The sequence below is a fragment of the Dipodomys spectabilis genome, unplaced genomic scaffold (genome assembly GCF_019054845.1).
Source record: "Dipodomys spectabilis isolate Male_0828 unplaced genomic scaffold, ASM1905484v1 ptg000083l, whole genome shotgun sequence".
NCBI lineage: Eukaryota > Metazoa > Chordata > Mammalia > Rodentia > Heteromyidae > Dipodomys > Dipodomys spectabilis.
Genome location: NW_024870760.1, coordinates 1,960,604 through 1,977,996, shown reverse-complemented (window position 1 = coordinate 1,977,996; position 17,393 = coordinate 1,960,604). Strand labels below are relative to the sequence as shown.

Sequence of the window (17,393 nt, the reverse complement as noted above, 5' to 3'; positions counted from 1 at the left end):
GACACATGAAGAAATGCTCAACATCCCTAGCCATAAAAGAAATGCAAATCAAAACAACATTGAGATACCACCTCACCCCAGTTAGAATGGCTATAATCAAGAACTCTAACAACAACAGATGCTGGAGGGGATGTGGACAGAAGGGAACCTTACTGCATTGTTGGTGGGAAAGTAAACTTGTTCAACCACTTTGGAAAGCAGTATGGAAGCTCCTCAAAAGACTTCACATAGAGCTCCCCTATGACCCAGCAATCCCACTTTTGGGCATTTACCCAAATGTTTACAAACAAGACCACACTAAAGCTACCAGCACAACTATATTTATTGCAGCATTATTTACCATAACTAAGATATGGAACCAACCCAGGTGCCCCTCAGTAGATGAATGGATCAAGAAAATGTGGTATATAGACACAATGGAATTCTATGCCTCCATCAGAAAGAATGACATTTCCGTATTTGTTAGGAAATGGAAAAACTTGGAAAAAAATTATATTAAGTGAAGTAAGCCAGGCCCAAAGAAACATAGGTCCCATGGTTTCCCTTATTTGCAATATCTAGTATATGTATGAGTCAAACAGAAAAGGTCAGATAATGTGATGTTAGGAAAATGAACCCTTAGATATGTACTCTAATGTTTTTTTTCTTCCATGCATTTGTTTCTAACGCATTTATAAGATTATCTCTTTGTTGCTTTGTATGTCCCTCCCCTACAGTATAACCCCTGCTTTCACTATATTTGATGTCAGTATAACTTGTGGAGGAGATGGGGAAAAACAAGTCGTTTAAGGATACAGGTGGACCTGTTGCAACAATGAGAAGTACAAGTTGCCATGTCGAAAACAAGCTTTACAACGTTGGTGGGGGGGGGGGGGGAGGGAGGAGGATTGGGGGGTTTGGGGGGCAGGCTGGGAAGGGATGTGAAGGGTAAACAAAGGAAGAGGCTGCAATGCTTGATAAGAAATGTACGCATTATCCTGCCCATGTAATTGTAACCCCTCTGTACAGTATGTTCACAAAAAAAAATATTAAATTAAATGAAAAATAAAAAAAAATAATGTATAGCTTATGGGGGATACAGGTTGTGTCCATATTGAGAATTATTGATCCTGTTCATTCTTCAATTCTTTGGATTTCTCTCCCATTTCATTTTGTCAGAAGGAAAAGCTTGCATGTGTGAGGTGAGGGAGGTAGTTAGATGCCTTCAAGAGAGCACCATAGTATAGCCTGGCATCTGGGACTGTCCTCAGGGCAGATGTCAAACAAGAAAGGGAGTGAGAGGAAAAAATGTATGGAAGAATATATAATTGGTGGCTTTTTACTTGAATTAATTGTGCCAGTTTTATAAGTTAATGGGAAGGTATGGGAGTGGATCACTTCTAAAGGCCTATGGTGTTACTGCTCTACTTCGAGTTAGCTTTCTGTGTGATTGTGTTCTGCTTTATTTACTCAAGTGAAAATTATCTTCTATTCAATGACTTTGATATTACATATATTCATACACAGACACTATATGTAGATATGTGTATAATAAAAGACACATATCGAACTTGAAAATCTTAATGAAAGCAAATTTTATGTTAGTGAAGATGGCTCAATACACATCTCCATAGGCTGCTTCTTTGCAGAAACATCCAAAAGTCAAATAAAAACAACCAGATTCAAGTATTTTTTAGAACTATTAAAACCAGTCACAAATTTACAAAGATCAGAGGAAACAGGCAAGTTGGAGATGGCAGGAGAGTGGGCATTTTTATTTGTCTTTCCTTGTTGCCTACCTTCCCACTGTCAGAGGATTTAAAGACAACAGCCCATATCTCCAGTTTCTGATATTTGTTCCTGGTTCCTAGGAGAACAGAGCAGAATGGTGTGTGCACTGTCAAGTTTGGGGACTTCCTGAAAGACTGATACAAAGCACTTGACTTTATTGCATTTAATTCAGAGCTCATTCTATAAGGAGAAGTAAAATGCACAAAATTTCATCGCTACCTTGAGTAAAAGATCACCACTGAAAGAAACAGCAAAGTCCTAAAATTTTAGTAGGACCACTAAGAAGAAGTTTCTGGGGAAATTATTGCACTCAGAGGTGACCTCGGTGGGAAACTTTAAAAGTCAACTATAATATCCAGGATGGGATGTGTACTAAGAAGAAATCTGAAAACATGAAACATTCACCTGTATGTGATTTCTGGTGAAAGCAGAAGTCGCAGTCACAATAAACATGCAGTTCTCGTGTAGTCCCTCCATTCTCTCCACACTCTAGAACACAAAGAAATCTCTGTGAAAATGCTACCAGAAGAAAATCTGAAAAAATAGCCTTCACACACAATCATATATGACAGAAGATCCAGATTTAGCCACTTTATATGATAGTTATCTAACTTGTCAACTTAATCAGATTGAGAGATGCCTGGAAGATTAGTAAAGCATATATCTGTAACCAGGGTATGCTGTGATGGTGTTTCCAGAGAGTATTAGATCCTGAGGGCTTTGACATAATGAATGGATAGTCTTAATATGATGGTGGTCCATGTAGGAGATTGGGCATGCCCTTAGGGGCTATATTTTCCCCTAGTCTCTTCTGTATTCTTACCTTTATTCTGCTTCCTGGCTTACTTAATTTGGTTGCTCTGTTTTGTCATGCCTTCCCTATCCTGGCACAACAATACTAAAAGTAGCTAATTAAATCTTGCTTTGCAAATGGGTTTAATTTTTTTAACAGAGAGTCCAGTCAGTGTATAGAAACATATTGATTCTTTTCTTTTTTGCCCTTAGTCCTTCTTGCTTTTTCAGTGTTCAGTTTTTTTTTTCCTATATTGATTTTTGTATCCTGCACCTTTATTGATGTCATTAGTTTTAGGTTTTTGTATCTTTTTTATTGGAATATTAAGGGCTCCTCTATATAAGATTATGTCATCTGAACACCATATACAGTTTAACTTCTTCTTTGAATTTTTTCCAAACCTAATTTCTTTTGCTAAGGTTTTCTGTACCATGTTGAATAGAATGCCAACAACACCTGATTTCAGAGGAAATCTTCTATTGAGATGGAATGTCTCTGACTTTTTTTTTGGCCCAGGTTGGCCTGAAACAGAGATCCTCTGATCTCAGCTTCATGAATATCTATAGCTATAGATTTGAGCCACTAAATCAAGCTTATAAATATTTTTAACTTCATGAAATGTTTCTTTTGTACCCATTGAGAAAATTGTCTATCAGCCTGTTAGTGTATGAATTTCACTTACAGATTTATGAATGTCAACCATACTTGTTTTCTGCAATAAACTTTATTGTAATTATGATATATTTTAACTTTACTATGTTATTTCAGTTGGCTAGCCGGTTTTTTAATGGTCTATGTTCATGAGTAAGATTTTCCTATAGTTTTCTCTTCTAGGTTCATTTAATTTTATAATCAAAACTATCCTAACTTCATAACATGTTTTAGGCCACTTCCTTTTTCTACAATCTAGAATTACTTTTATAAGTTGGATGTTAACTGTTCCTTCAAAATTGGTAGCATTTTCTTATGAAATTTTTGGATCAGGTTCTTTCTGTGGTCCTTCAATAACATGTCATGTAATAACAGTAATGATGTGTTGCATGTAATGTTACAGTGGACTTTTAATAAATGCAAGGCTTACAGATATAGAGTAATAGGTAAGGTATGAATAACATTGCCTGTCTGTTTCACTGGGTCCATACACTAAGAGATGGAGAAGTATGTTCTGTGTTGGATCTGAAGAGGAGGAAGTGTGGGTAGGGGTGACTGGCACCTCCTTCACTCTCTGTCCTTCTTCCCCAGGACACACAGGACGGTTGCTGAAGTCTCTGTGCTTTACCAGCCTCTCTTTCCTGCTGCTGCACATCATTTTCCACATTACACTGGCCAGCCTTGAAGCCCAGCACCGCCTTGCACCTGCCTACAACTGTGAGTATCACAACCTCTGCTCATCTTGCTCTGCAGGTAACTGATAAAGCTCTGGGCCATCTCACTCACAAGAATCTGTGATGTATATTATAAAATGCATGGTGAATTCTGGTGATTGTCAATTCAGCACAACATAAATATGTATCAAGAAGATTTGCCATAGAAAATTCGGGCATGAGAGCAGCTTAGGTAATGAATTTCCAACATGCGTTGGATATTGGGTTCCTAAATGTTAGTAAAATATTCTTATCAGACCTATCTGGAAGTCAAGATTATCAAACAGTCCTTGGAACTTACATTAAAAAAAAAAACAATGTTTAACAAGAAGACAAATGTATAGTAATGCTATATTAATTACATCACAAATGTATGACCATAACATCATCCCTGGTATAAAACATAATGTAACATTATGCAGTGTGTGTGTGTGTGTGTGTGTGTGTTTGTGTGTGTGCATGTGTGTGTGTGTGTGTGTGTGTGTGTTTATGTGCTGGTTGTGGAGCCAAAACTTGCACTCTCAATCAGTATTTTTGCTCAAGGTTGGCCTTTACCACTTGAGCCACACCTTCACTTTTGGCTTTTTGCTGGTTAAATGAGATTAGAGTCTATGCATTTATCTGCCTAGACTGACTTTGAATCTTGAGTCTCAGTTCTCAGCCTCCAGAGTAACTAGAATAGTAAATCTGAGCTTCTGGCATCAGCTGCATTTCCTATGTCGTCATGCAAAAAAAAAAAAAAAAGGCATAGTACATAGAAGTTCTTTTACAAATAGAATTCTTTTTGGTATTCAGAGGGAAGTGGGTATCTTATATCCATTTTATTTTGAATTTATGATCTGAAAAATTCTATATATTTATGTTTTGTCTAGATATTGCCTTTCAAAAATAAATCATGGCCCATTTTTGTAGGCTGTCTGATTGTCACTTGACAAAACAGAAACATTTCAAGTAGACCAAATACAATCCATATGTTTTCAGTTAAAACTAAAGAACCCCTGGGGTGTTTGAAATACACTGTAATAACAGTTTTAACTTGTCAGTTTTTCTTTGAGGAGCCTATTTGTGGGATGAAAATTTCCTGAACTTTCATAAGCACAAGTAAAAGCAATAAGAAGTAAATACACTTTCTATAAAGTAAAATGATCAAAATTCCTCATGGACCAAAGAGTCTTGCTTAAATAAAGTGAGGGATTCTTTAGTGGAATATGAATTTCATATTCATAAATTACTCATTATCCCACCTCCCTCACTGCTAACTTTCAGACATCTACAGAGCTGAAGTTAATATCCATTTTTGTCATTTTATTGAGTTCATAATTCTTTTGGTAACTATGCCTGACAAAGTATTTTTATTAAAGATTTATAATTTATAGTGTGACTTGTTCTTTAAATTGATATATAATTCACATACCATAAAATGGGCCTACTTAAAGTTTACAATTAGGTGTTAGACAGCCTGTGCAGTCATCCAGAACATGCATTTCAGACCCAGTGTACACCTTCTAGGAAGCCTGCATTATAAATACTAGTTACTCCCAGCCAGACCTAAAAGCCACTATTACACTTTCCAACTCTGTTAGACATTGCTATTCTGGATATTTCGTCTACATAGATGCAGTGTGTATTCATTTGTGTCTGACTTCTTTTACGTGGCATAATTTTTTTAACATTCATGAGGGATGTATGCCAACTGCATTCCTCTGTATGACTAAATAATATTCAATTGTTAAAATGTGGCTGTGTTTGGTAACAGCCAAACATTATCCTGCTGCTGCAATTTTGATAAAACATGGTATTTATGCCAGTACTGGCAGCCTACTCTGGTAATCCTAAACTATTCACGAGGATGTGAGGATCACAGTTTTGAAGTCATCCTAGACAAGAAAGTCCATGAGACTCTTATTGCCAATTAACTAGTAAAAAGTCCAAAAGTGAATCTGTGGCTCAAGTGTTAGAGCAACTCCATTTAACAGAATGGTTGAATCTCACTCAGCATGGGGTGGGGCCATGAGTTTAAACCCCAGTACTGGCACAAAACAAAACAAACAAACAAACAAAATCCATGATATTGATAAGGTCATTTTGATTTCAATACAGTGATAAGGAACAATTATTATGTTTGGCCAAGTTCACGTGTAGCGCAGATTGTTGACAAGATACTTCATACTACTTCTTGACCAAAATCTGACTAAGACAACTAAGACCATACCACAGATTACATAACCATAAATCTTATTCAAATTTTTAGAAGACCATTTCAAACATGAATTCCCCATCAGTATTAAAACTTAATGCATTTTTGAAATCTGAGTTTATAAATATAGAACTTGCCCCTTATCTCAAGTAGTTTAGATGCTGAGGGATACAGGGAAGAGGACTGGTAATGTCCAGCTCAGGAAATGAAATTCATGGTCCCTTCTGACTCAGCATGGCTAGGCATTCCTACTTTCATACACAAGAAGATTTTCTACAACACTAAAAGCAATACAATTTGAAAGGTTCAAAAAACATTTCCTTCTCTAATGTATCAATTTTGTATATGTTCTTTAATGAAATGTAGATAGAACAGATATAGGGATATAACACAAACACATATGTCCACGCACACACCCACACACACGTCTGAGGAGCCTTGATACCTCATCTGTGGACAAGGGTTCAAAATACCCACTTGCTCAGGCGGGATCTGTATTGATATCCTGAAAGTATCTTTATTTCCCAGGAGTGGAGGGAGGAAGCTGGCTCAGTGCTGTGAGGGCTGACCGCTTAGCCTCCCTCTTCCTGTCTGCTCTTCCCTCTCAGTCTTGTGGTGTTGGAACTGCCTCTCTAAACCTCATTTCCTAAACATCATCCCCAAGTCCCTGACAAGGACCATGTCTTATGTGTCCTCTACTGTTATTCCTTACTGCACTGTAACTTGAACAAGTCAGAATCAGAGGAATGCCTTCCGTTCCCTCTTTCCTTCCCTCATCACTTAAGCTTCCTCGTGAAAGAACTCCTTTGCACAAATAAGCGCCAACTGAATGGAAGTCAACAACCATAAATTTTATTTTTACAAAGTTAAATTCCAATGTGAAGCTTATTTCTAACAAAGTTAAGGTTCCAATTTAAAGATCCAAATATTTTTGATGGAATAATGAATACCCAAGGGTTAGGTTAAAGTCTGAGTTTTAAAAAAAAAAAAAAGAGTTCTTTATTTTCAGCCCTAAGCACCTTGAAGGTGAGTTTATAGACATCATAAATTTCTTCTGAAAAAAGCCAGTGTTGCTAGAGGAGGGCCATCGCCAGGTGTTGCGAATGTTGTTTGCCTCCGTTTCATGTGCAGCATTAATATTAATGCATTCTCAAAAAGGATCAAAGAGAAGAACAAACAAACTTCAGAGCTTGGCAAACTCATTCATGTCCCAGATTGACACAGACTAGGTTTTCAGCCTACAGCATTTGTTTAATGATCAAATTCTATAAACTCCTATAAGTCCTGGGAGGGTGGGTAATGGAAATACCAGCTTTTCATTTAGAGTTGACTTCAGTTCACTGCTGAGATTGTTTCTCCACAGTTAGAGTTAGGATTTTACCATCAAAGTTGTAAATATAAACTCCATTATTTCAGTAGCCTGAATTCTAGGAGTCAGTAGCTCATGCCTGTAATCTACTAGTCAGGAGGCTAAGATTTTAGGATCATGGTCTGAAGCCAGCCAGGGCAGAAAAGTACATGAGAGTCTTATCGCTAATAAACCAGCAAAACAAACACACAAAAACTGGAAGTGGTCAAACAAAACAAAAACAACAAAAAAGCTCAAGTGGCAGAGTGGCAACCTTGAGCTAAAAAGTCAAACAAGAGCACAAGGCCCTGTGTTAGTACCAGCACATATACACTTTTTTTTTTAATGTTCAAGATTTTTGTGCTGGGAAAGAAAGAATATACCAAAACAAGTAGCTTCAGACTCAAGACCACCAAGTGCTCATTTATATATTTATGTGTGTTTCATTTTTGTTTTCCTAATGACTTCTTTCCCAATTTAAAATTTCTAGGCTCACCACCATGATAGCAAAAGCTCTCAACATCCCTTGGGACCCTAAACCCTGTGTTTTGGGATAGCATTTTAAATACTGAGCCATCATAAGATTCTGTTCCCCTGGAGTCTTGTGACTATTAACTGGCAGTAGTGAAGATTTTTTTTTCAAGTCACCCTGTTTAGTTTTTGACTGGCTGGCAGATTTGTTAAAGGTGCCATTGTGTAGAATTGAAATTTAACACTCCCTTCCCTGTCCCACGTGCTTTATTTCTAAATCTGCGTTCTTATACTAAGTGAGGGGGTCCATGGAGCAAAGGAGACCTCTGTAAATTTTGCTCAAATGTGTGGTGCCACTAACTAAAATATTTTCATTCCATCGAAACTATGCTACTTAAATAAATGTGAACCTGGTTTCAATTATGTCATTACAAATTACACAGAAGTACTCTGTCTGACTCGTTGGTAGATATGTGGCCCTGTGAGCAGCATTTCAAGGCCAGTCTAGATTCTGTGTGTGTGTGTGTGTGTGTGTGTGTGTGTGTGTGTGTGTGTGTGTGTGTGTGTGCTGGTTCTGGGGCTTGAACTCAGAGCCTAGGCACTATCTCTGAGCTTCTTTGTGCTCAAGGCTAGCACTGTACTACTTGAGCCACAGCACCACTTCTGTTTTTTTCTGAGTAGTTTATTGGAATCTCATGGAGTTTACTACCTGGGCTGGCTTTGAACCTCTATCCTCAGATCTCAGCCTCCTGAGTAGCAAGGATTACAGTATGAGCCACCAGCACCCAGTTGCCAGTCTAGATTCTTGAACTGTGTCAAAGTTCTTCAGAAAACTTTTGGAAGAGAAGTTCCTGGTGATAATAGATATTTAGGGTAGCTGTTTGTAGGGTATCTAATGAGATTATAAGACCAGTGATCTTTGTACTTGGTTTCTAATGGCTCCATTTCTGTTGCAAATGGTTCCCTTGTCTTTTGAAGAAGGGCCTCCATACAGGCCCATCTCATTTACTTACCTGCCATTGGTGGGTGGGGTTCTGGGCTGAACAGCTGTGCTCTTAGGGAGGCAGAGGCCTGGGAAGAAGTAGGGGAGTTTAGATGCCAGGCCCTGCCCAGCTGGAGCTAGCCTAATTATTTCATTCACAAAGAGGCCATCTGTGGGCCCAGTGGGGCTGTGTTTGTAGTTTTCTCATCTGGTTTTTCGTTCTGGATTTCTTCCTTTGCTTGGACAAGTACACTGCCCCATTGAGTGCTGAACATTAAGGTAGGGTCTACACTGAGGAGGAAACAGGTTTTGAAAAGACAAAGTATCTCCATGAAAGACATCAAGCATCCAAACTGTCCTTTTTTTTTTCCTTTCTCTCTTCCTTTTTTTTTTTTTTTTCCATTTTGTGCAGTTAACTATGTTTTAATCTCAGGGTATTGTGCTAGTTAGACAAGTGGCTCTGCCACCAGAGACACCTTTCCCACTCTTTTTATTTTGTTCTGTTTTGGTTTGGTTATTTTTCAAGATCAAGTCTTGCTTTTTGACCAAGACTGGTTTTAGCCTCAAATCCTTCTACCTGCACCTCCTGCCTATCTGGGATTATAGACACTTGACTTATTTGTTGAGGTGGGTTTCATTTATTAAAATGTCTTACTGCTCTTCAAAAGTCTTACTTTTACTTGGAGAGAATGAAGGAAGGGGGTGACATTGTCCAAAAAGAATTGTACTTGTTACCTGACTTATGTAACTGTAACCCCTCTATACATCAGTTTATAATAACAGTATTTTTTTAGTCTTAGTTTTTCCAAGTCTTAAAACCTTTTTGCTTTAGTTGACCTGGAAACACAACCCTCTCATTCTTCATCTCCTGAGTATCTGGGATTATAGGAATGACCACTGTGCTTGGCCTAAGCACTCTCTCTCTCTTCCTGTGTGTGTGTGTGTGTGTGTGTGTGTGTGTGCACATGTGTACACATGCGTGTGCTCATGCACATGTGTATGTGTTACTGAGGATAGAACTCAGAGCTTCACACATACTAGGTGAGCACTATACCACTGAGTTATTTCCAGCTCCTGAGTTGGAATTGAAATATTAATCATCAATCTATTAGAAGTACTTCTCCTCAATAAAAATGGCCAAAAGCAATGGCTCATGTCTGTAATCCAGGTAAGGTAGAGTTGGGAGGATTCAAGTTCCAGGACAGCCTGGGACAAAAGTATGTAGGACCCCATGTCAACTAATAAGCCTGATGGAGCGGTGCATCCCAGTCATCTCAGCTATGATACCGGGGAGGATTGAAATCCAGGCCAGCTCTGGACAAAAGCACAAGGCCCTACCTGAAAAGTAATTCCACCAGAAAAGGGCATGGTACAGTGGTAGTTCATGTCATACCTAGCAAAGGTGAGGATCGGAGTTCAAACCACAATGGTGCCCAAAACAAAAGGAAAACAATATCTGGATCCAGTTTTGTTTCTTCCTCAGGCTGTCTGCATGGAGACTGGGGTGACACAGCTGACTTGTTCTTAATTCAGGTCCTCTAAGATCATGTGGGTCATGGATGCTCTGTCATGTGTGATGGGATAGATTAGCCTATAGTCCTGCTTCCTGCAGCCCCTTATAACCAAAGCAAATTGATTTTTTGATCCATGAACTCACATTGATACTTACCAGCCTAGATCTAGTCTGGCATTCTGAGGAGTGGGTAAAACAGTAAAGGTAAAGACAAAATTATGGTCAGTAGATTCTGGATGAAAGCAAGAGATGAAAGAGCGCTCTTAGAGACTCACATTTGATGGAGTTGCTGCTCCTGAAATAGCAAATAGGAGTCGTTTTCACTGCTAAAAGCCAGACACAGCCAAGAGGGCAAGCTGAGGCTCTGATCATATGGAAGGGAAGGGAAGAGAAGCATCCTGAGGATGAATCCTTGGAGGAGGAGTCATACCGATGTTCATGCATTTTCCAGTGAACACATAGTAGGTGACAATGAACTAGACACTCATCTCTCTGACCCAGTTTCCACTACTTAGGTATAAAGGAAAAATAGCAATCACCAACACATAGGTCTTTGTGAAGATTCAGTTAATTCAGCCAGGCCCTTAGAACCATCTTTGGTTCATGAGTGCTCAACAAGTGTAATTCGCTGCTACAAAAGTTACAGAAGTTGTATTTCATGTTCAAGATCCCATACCCTGAAGAAAGAACTAGAAATACACCTAGGATCTCTCAGTACATATGCCCTGGGCCTAGGGCATTGGTTCTGAGCTGGATGTCTGAATCCTTTATGGTCTTCATATTATTCTCTCATTGACTTGAAAGCTTGTCAACACAGCGGGATTAATAAGGAATATATTCTGCAATTTCTATCATGCAGAATTCTAAGCATGTTGGGAGCCAGCTTTTTGGAACTAACACTGTCTATATTTTCTAATTTATTAACTTGGACATGTCTTAATTACTTTATGTCTTAATTACTTTATGGCTTTCACTATCATAATATTGGTGGGAAAAGTGAGGCCAGAGGCAGAAAGTGTCTTATATTAGATCCTTGATTAGTTAGCAACAAATCCAGAATTCCTGAACTTCATAGTCCAGACTTTTTCCAAATATGCCCTGCAGCCTGGTGAGCTTCCTAAGGAACTGTTCTTGGAGAAGTCAGGCTTTGACTGCTCAGATTTTGATAATAAGATTAAGATACACAAAGTTTGCAGTTTGTGCTCAGTAAGAGGATAGTTAATATCATATACTAATTCTAACTAAATTGTTAATAGTTGCTTTGTTTGGAAGATGGTATTAGACTTTAATAACATCTTTGTCATTAAGAGTGAGTCACAGCAGGGAGACATGGTTCAAAAAGAATTATAATTGCTACCCAATTCATGTAACTGTAACTCCTTTATATATAACCTCTACAATAGTAATAAAAATTAAAAATAAAAAAGAGTCACATAGACTCACCCATACATCTGATGACCTGAATATTTCCCAGACCTCTTGAGCCCATTTTTCTTGCCACCTCCCTTCAAGTGAGTGCAGTCATAGCCCTCTGTCAGCATGCTTATAACTGTGATCTTTTGGTCTATAATTGTCTTGGATCTTTACATTTAAAGCCTGAAAAGTTAGAAGACAATTTTTTTCTTGAAGATATGTCAGTTAATAAGTCAGCAAGAATAGTTAGATATGCTAACTTTTGTTGTATAGAAATCTACCTTCTTAGCCGGGCGCTGGTGGCTCACGCCTGTAATCTTAGCCACTCAGGAGGCTGAGATCCGAGGATCACGGTTCAAAGCCAGCCCGGGCAGGAGAGACTGTGAGACTCCTATCTCCAATAAACCACCAGAAAACCGGAAGTGGCGCTGTAGCTCAAGTGGCAGAGTGCTCGCCTTGAGCTGAAGAGCTGAGGGACAGCGCCCAGGCCCAGAGATCAAGCACCAGGACCAACAAAATAAAAAAGAAATATACCTTCTTCTAAGATGAACCCTTCAGATCCTATATCCTGAGGCTGTTTTAAAATGAAATATAACCAATCTAGTGTTTTCTCTACAATAGTTGTTCAAGTATTAGGGAGAGTTGTGATGTCACATCTAAGAATCTTTTCAGGTACTTCTTAAGTCCGGCTCTGCCTGGCCTTTGCCCTCTCTTGCCCAATGGGATGCCTGATACATACCAACAAAGCAGTGCTATAGTTTTCTTGTTCTGGTAAATGTCATGGTGTGGGTAAGAAGTGTTTCCCATAGGCTCATGTATTGGAAGCTTCATTTCCAGCTATGGGCTTTTGAGAAATGCTTGCATTCTGATGTAATCAAGGGTAATCCTCATGGATTCATAATGGGCTGATGTTATTGGGAAGTAGTGAAGTGGGAGGTGTGCCTACTTAAGGAAGTCATCACTCAGGGTATACTCTGGAATGTGCATCTTTGTACCCTTACTTCTTTCTCTTCTCTGTGCTCCTGGCTGCAAGGAATAGTGAGCAACTTTGCTTCATCAGCCTTTCAGTCCTGCTCTGCCTCACTATGGCACACATACAATGGAGCCCACAAGTATGGACTGAAACTATTGGCCAAGATATATTTTCTCGGAAGTGGCACCGTAGCTCAAGTAGTAGTGCGCTTGCCTTGAGCTGAAGAGCTGAGGGACAGCGCTCAGGTCCAGAGTTCAAGCCCCACGACCACCAAAAAAAAAGAAGATATATTTTCTCTTTATGTATTTTAAGTATCATGGCAATAGAAGTCTGACTAATAGACTATCCTTCCGAAGCTGTTGATTCATGTAGATCTTAATGAAAACATCAAGTCCATTTCTTGTGCAATTCTATTTATATTTCTTTGAAGGCAGAGGGGGGGTTGCCATCTTGGATGTGGGGTTTGTATTATGACTAGGCAGAGCAGAGATCTCCTCAGCAAAAGTCTCATTTATCTCATCTCACACCAGTTTTGTTTTTTTTTTAATGTGTGCATGGCTCTAGGTGTGGGCATGTATGCATTTGTGTGCACATATGGGCATATGCATGGATACATAGGTGTGTGCATATACACCTATGTGAGTGCACCATGCCAAGTTTTGCTCTAAATTCAGTGACGATAATGGCCTTCATGTACAATTGGTCACTCTGTGCTAGGCATGTTTTATTTGTAATTCCTCAATTCTGTAGAGCAGTTCCGTATATTTTACTGTTGCAGCAAAATAGCAAATGAGTCCTACTGTTAGTTTTTTTACAAAAGGAGAAAAGGGAGAACAAGAGTAGTAGCCTGTGGGATGTTTAGGAGGGCTGGGTAGGGAAGTTACTGAAGAGCAGCATTCCTGGGCTTCTCCCCACCTCCAGCTCCCCACCCCACCCTTTTAATTCCACACATTCTGCCTCCCTTCCACCTCTGCTAGGGGTGTTGCCCTGACAGCCTGCTCTCACCCTTACACTGATTCACTTGGCCCACCCATAGTGTTGCCACCTTCTCCAGGAAACCTGAGCCAAACCCCTAGGCAGATGAGATCATGTGGTTCTGTGTCCTCCAGTACTTTAAAGATCTGCCATTGGCCCTGCTGTGTGGAGATATAAGCACTGACTTTCCCTGTCCTCCCATTAGAAGATATTGAATTGAGGGCCAGGACTCTAATGTTTTATTTGTTTTGGTAATGTGAGCACCTACCAGAATGGCTGATAAATAGATACTATCATGCTCAATAATTGTTGGAAGGGTGAATAACTGAATGAGGAGCAACCAAAAAGGAAAAGAAAGTGTGAAAAGATGAAACTTGATGGCTCACCTGGTTTGTTGTAGGAGAAGTTCCAAGTGGCCTCTGCACCCAAGCTTCTGTCTGAGTTGTGGGTAAGTATAGCCACAGAATGACAGGTGCCGTCTCCCCATGCACCGTCCGGTCCTCCTCTCTACCCTCTGAGGATCACACCGAACCTTTCCTTCTCAGTTGTTCCCACTTCTCTTTTCAGTTCATGAGGAAATTAGGAACATGTGTTGTATTTTTCAATGAAAATTGCTTATCAAAAAGAGATAAGTATGCATTACCTAGATTGTGAAATGGTAACCTCTGTATAACTTCTTAATGAGAAAATAAAGCCAGGCACTGGTGGCTCACACCTGTAATCCTAGCTACTCAGGAGGCTGAGATCTGAGGATCACAGTTCAAAGCCAGCTCAGGCAGGAAAGTCCGTGAGACCCTTATCTCCAGTTAACCACCAGAAAACTGGAAGTGGTGCTGTGTTCAAGTGGTAGAGCGCTCACCTTGAACTGAAGAACTCAGGGACAGCGCCCAGGCCCATAGTTCAAGCCCCACAACCGACAAAAAAAAATAAGATTATTATATTTTTGAAAATTACTTATCAGAGCTGGGTGCTGGTGACTCATACCTATAACCCCAGCCACTCAGGAGACTGACAACTGAGGATCAATGTTTAAAGCCAGCCTAGGCAGAAAAGGCTTTAAGACTCCAATCTCCAATTAACCAGCAAAAGCCAGAAGTGGAAGTATGGCTCAGTGCTATAGTGCCAGCACTGAGTGAAAATGCCAAGCAAGAACACAAGGTCTTGAGTTCAATCCCCTATACTAGCAAAATAATAACAATAACAATTGCTTTTCAAATAAAGTTACATATCATTTATTTTCTTTGTAAAAGGAAATATGAATTGCTTCTTGGCTTTGGGGAAAATTAAATCAAATAAAGTTACATAGCATTTATTCTTTTTGTAAAAGGAAATGTGACTTGCTCCTTGGATTTGGGGGAAATTAAATCAAATAAAGTTATATAGCATTTATTCTTTTTGCAAAAGGAAATGTGAACAGCTCCTTGGATTTGGGGAAAATTAAATAAAGTTACATAGCATTTATTATCTTTGTAAAAGGAAATGTGAATTTCGCATTGTATTTGGGGGAAATTAAAGGTGTAAAATATTAAAGCGAAACTGAGATTAGAGGTGAAAAAGGAAGGAAAGAGAAAGTAGTCATAGGTCTTATAATAAGATTAGGACCAGGGGAAGGAGCCTTTCAAAGAGTCATTTCCACCAGGGAAATCCAACTGATCTACCCCTACATCCTGCCCACCAGTCCTTGCTGGAAGATAAATCACAGCTCAAAATCTAAAACAATTTGGAATTGATTTTTGTTTGCTTAAATAACAGTCTCCCTAACCTCAGTTTCATGATGCAGCATTTCTTTTGTAAATTATTTACAATAAAAGCACTAACCCAAGTCTGTGTATAGGAGTAAACTTAACCTCAAAATTATAGACATAAAACTCTCACTGTATGTTCCCAATTTACTGTAAAATGAAGGGCATTTCAAGGGTGTAATGGAAGTAGCGGAATTAAGCTGAGTGTTGTGCTATTCCAGAAAATATTCACTGGATAGCACAAGTTGAATTATTTATCAGACTTACATATAAAACTGATATTTTAGGGGACTTACATAGCTTCAGTTATTTCACAAAATTAAAACCATTTTCCCAAACTGAAGTTGGAATTTGAGCAAATCCTCTTGATTTTGATTATTAAGAGTATATTTTAGAGGCCAGGCATGGTGGCGCATACCTGTAATACTAGTTTTGTTGTGCAGGCATATATAGAGGTACAATGTGCCAGCTTAGACTTAAGTTACCACGAGGTAACTTAGAGTTATCTTAGAGTTAGTGTTTCTTGAAATATTCAGCTAGCTCTCATAAAAGGAGTCCTATTAAATTATATTTAAATTATTTTACGTCAGTGCTGATGGCTCACAACTATAATCCTAGCCTACTTGAGAGCTGATAACCAGAGGATCTAGGTTTGAAGCTAGCCAGGCAGGAAAGTTCAGAAGACCACTTCTCACTAATAGTGAGAGGAAAGGAAATGGCACCAGTCTGTAATCCTAGCTCTGAGGGAAGCTGAGATTGGGATAATAGTGGTTCCAGGCTAGCCAGCCTGGGCAGAAAACTCTGCAAGACTCTTGAGTGTAGAGAAGGGGGACAAAGTGGGCCAGTCTAACAATAGTCTTTGTTTGAGAGGAAGGTACACATGACAGTTCAGACACATAATAGTGGCTTAGGTGTGCACCTCAGTGAGAAGTAAAATCCAATCCCAAAATTAGCCAATGGAGATAGATAGGGCTCAAGTAGCTGCCTTGCAAGTGGAATCTCTAAGTTCAAACTCCACTATCATCAAATGAATGAATATGCATATCTAGATCTATCTGTCTGTCTGACATACATATTTAATGAGTTTTCAAGCAGTTGCTTCAATAAAACCAATATTAATGTCAAAAGTGTATACTCATCAGTTGGGGAATTTAGAATTTTATCATTTCAATGAAAAGATGATAAGCAGCTTCCTTTCTGTAAGACCAAGCACAAAGCCTCATGACTGCAAATATCCCAAAGCTGATAGAAAGCTATATGCTTTCTTGTTTAGTCATCCTACATTATATGAGTGTAACCAGTTGTTGTACTTTGCCCCATACATATGTATAAGGAATATGTATCAATTTCCTGGACTCTAAAAATATTATGAAAAGTGACATGAATTTTGATATATGTAGATAAATATAGATGATATACATTAAACTGAAGATTCCCTGAAACTGAAAACATATCATTATAAATTATTCAGGAAACAGTATCCATGACATAAAAATTATCGCTATTTTTAATTATTACATTTAGGTATTTGTAGTGTAATAAACATTTACTATCATGAAATACTTTGTGATGAGGTAAAAAGTCTTCATATGCTTTTTTCTTTTATGCTACTTGAATTCAGAACCTCATATTCTCACTTGACATTTTCACTCAAGGTTGGCATTCTACCACTTGAACCACACCTCCATTTCTGACTTTTTGGTGGTTAATCAGAGATAAGAGTCTCATGGACTTTTCTGCCTAATTTATTTTAGAACCTTGATCCTTAGATTTCAGCCTTCTGAGTAGAGATGACTACAGGCCCCGTGCCATCATAATCCAGCCTAGATGTCTTTATTAAAGGTATGACAAA

The 17,393-nt window shown here is 38.8% G+C and overlaps 1 protein-coding gene across 1 annotated transcript in view; it reads left to right on the top strand.

Annotated features, from left to right (window-relative positions):
* Nucleotides 1-3,572: 3,572 nt before the first annotated feature.
* Piezo2 (piezo type mechanosensitive ion channel component 2) overlaps nt 3,573-17,393 on the top strand; it is a 275,550-nt gene continuing 261,729 nt past the window's right edge. Inside the window, exons 1-2 of the mRNA XM_042683691.1 lie at nt 3,573-3,660; nt 3,806-3,931. Coding sequence (XP_042539625.1) covers nt 3,573-3,660; nt 3,806-3,931 — 214 coding nt within the window. The remainder of the gene's footprint in view (nt 3,661-3,805; nt 3,932-17,393) is intronic.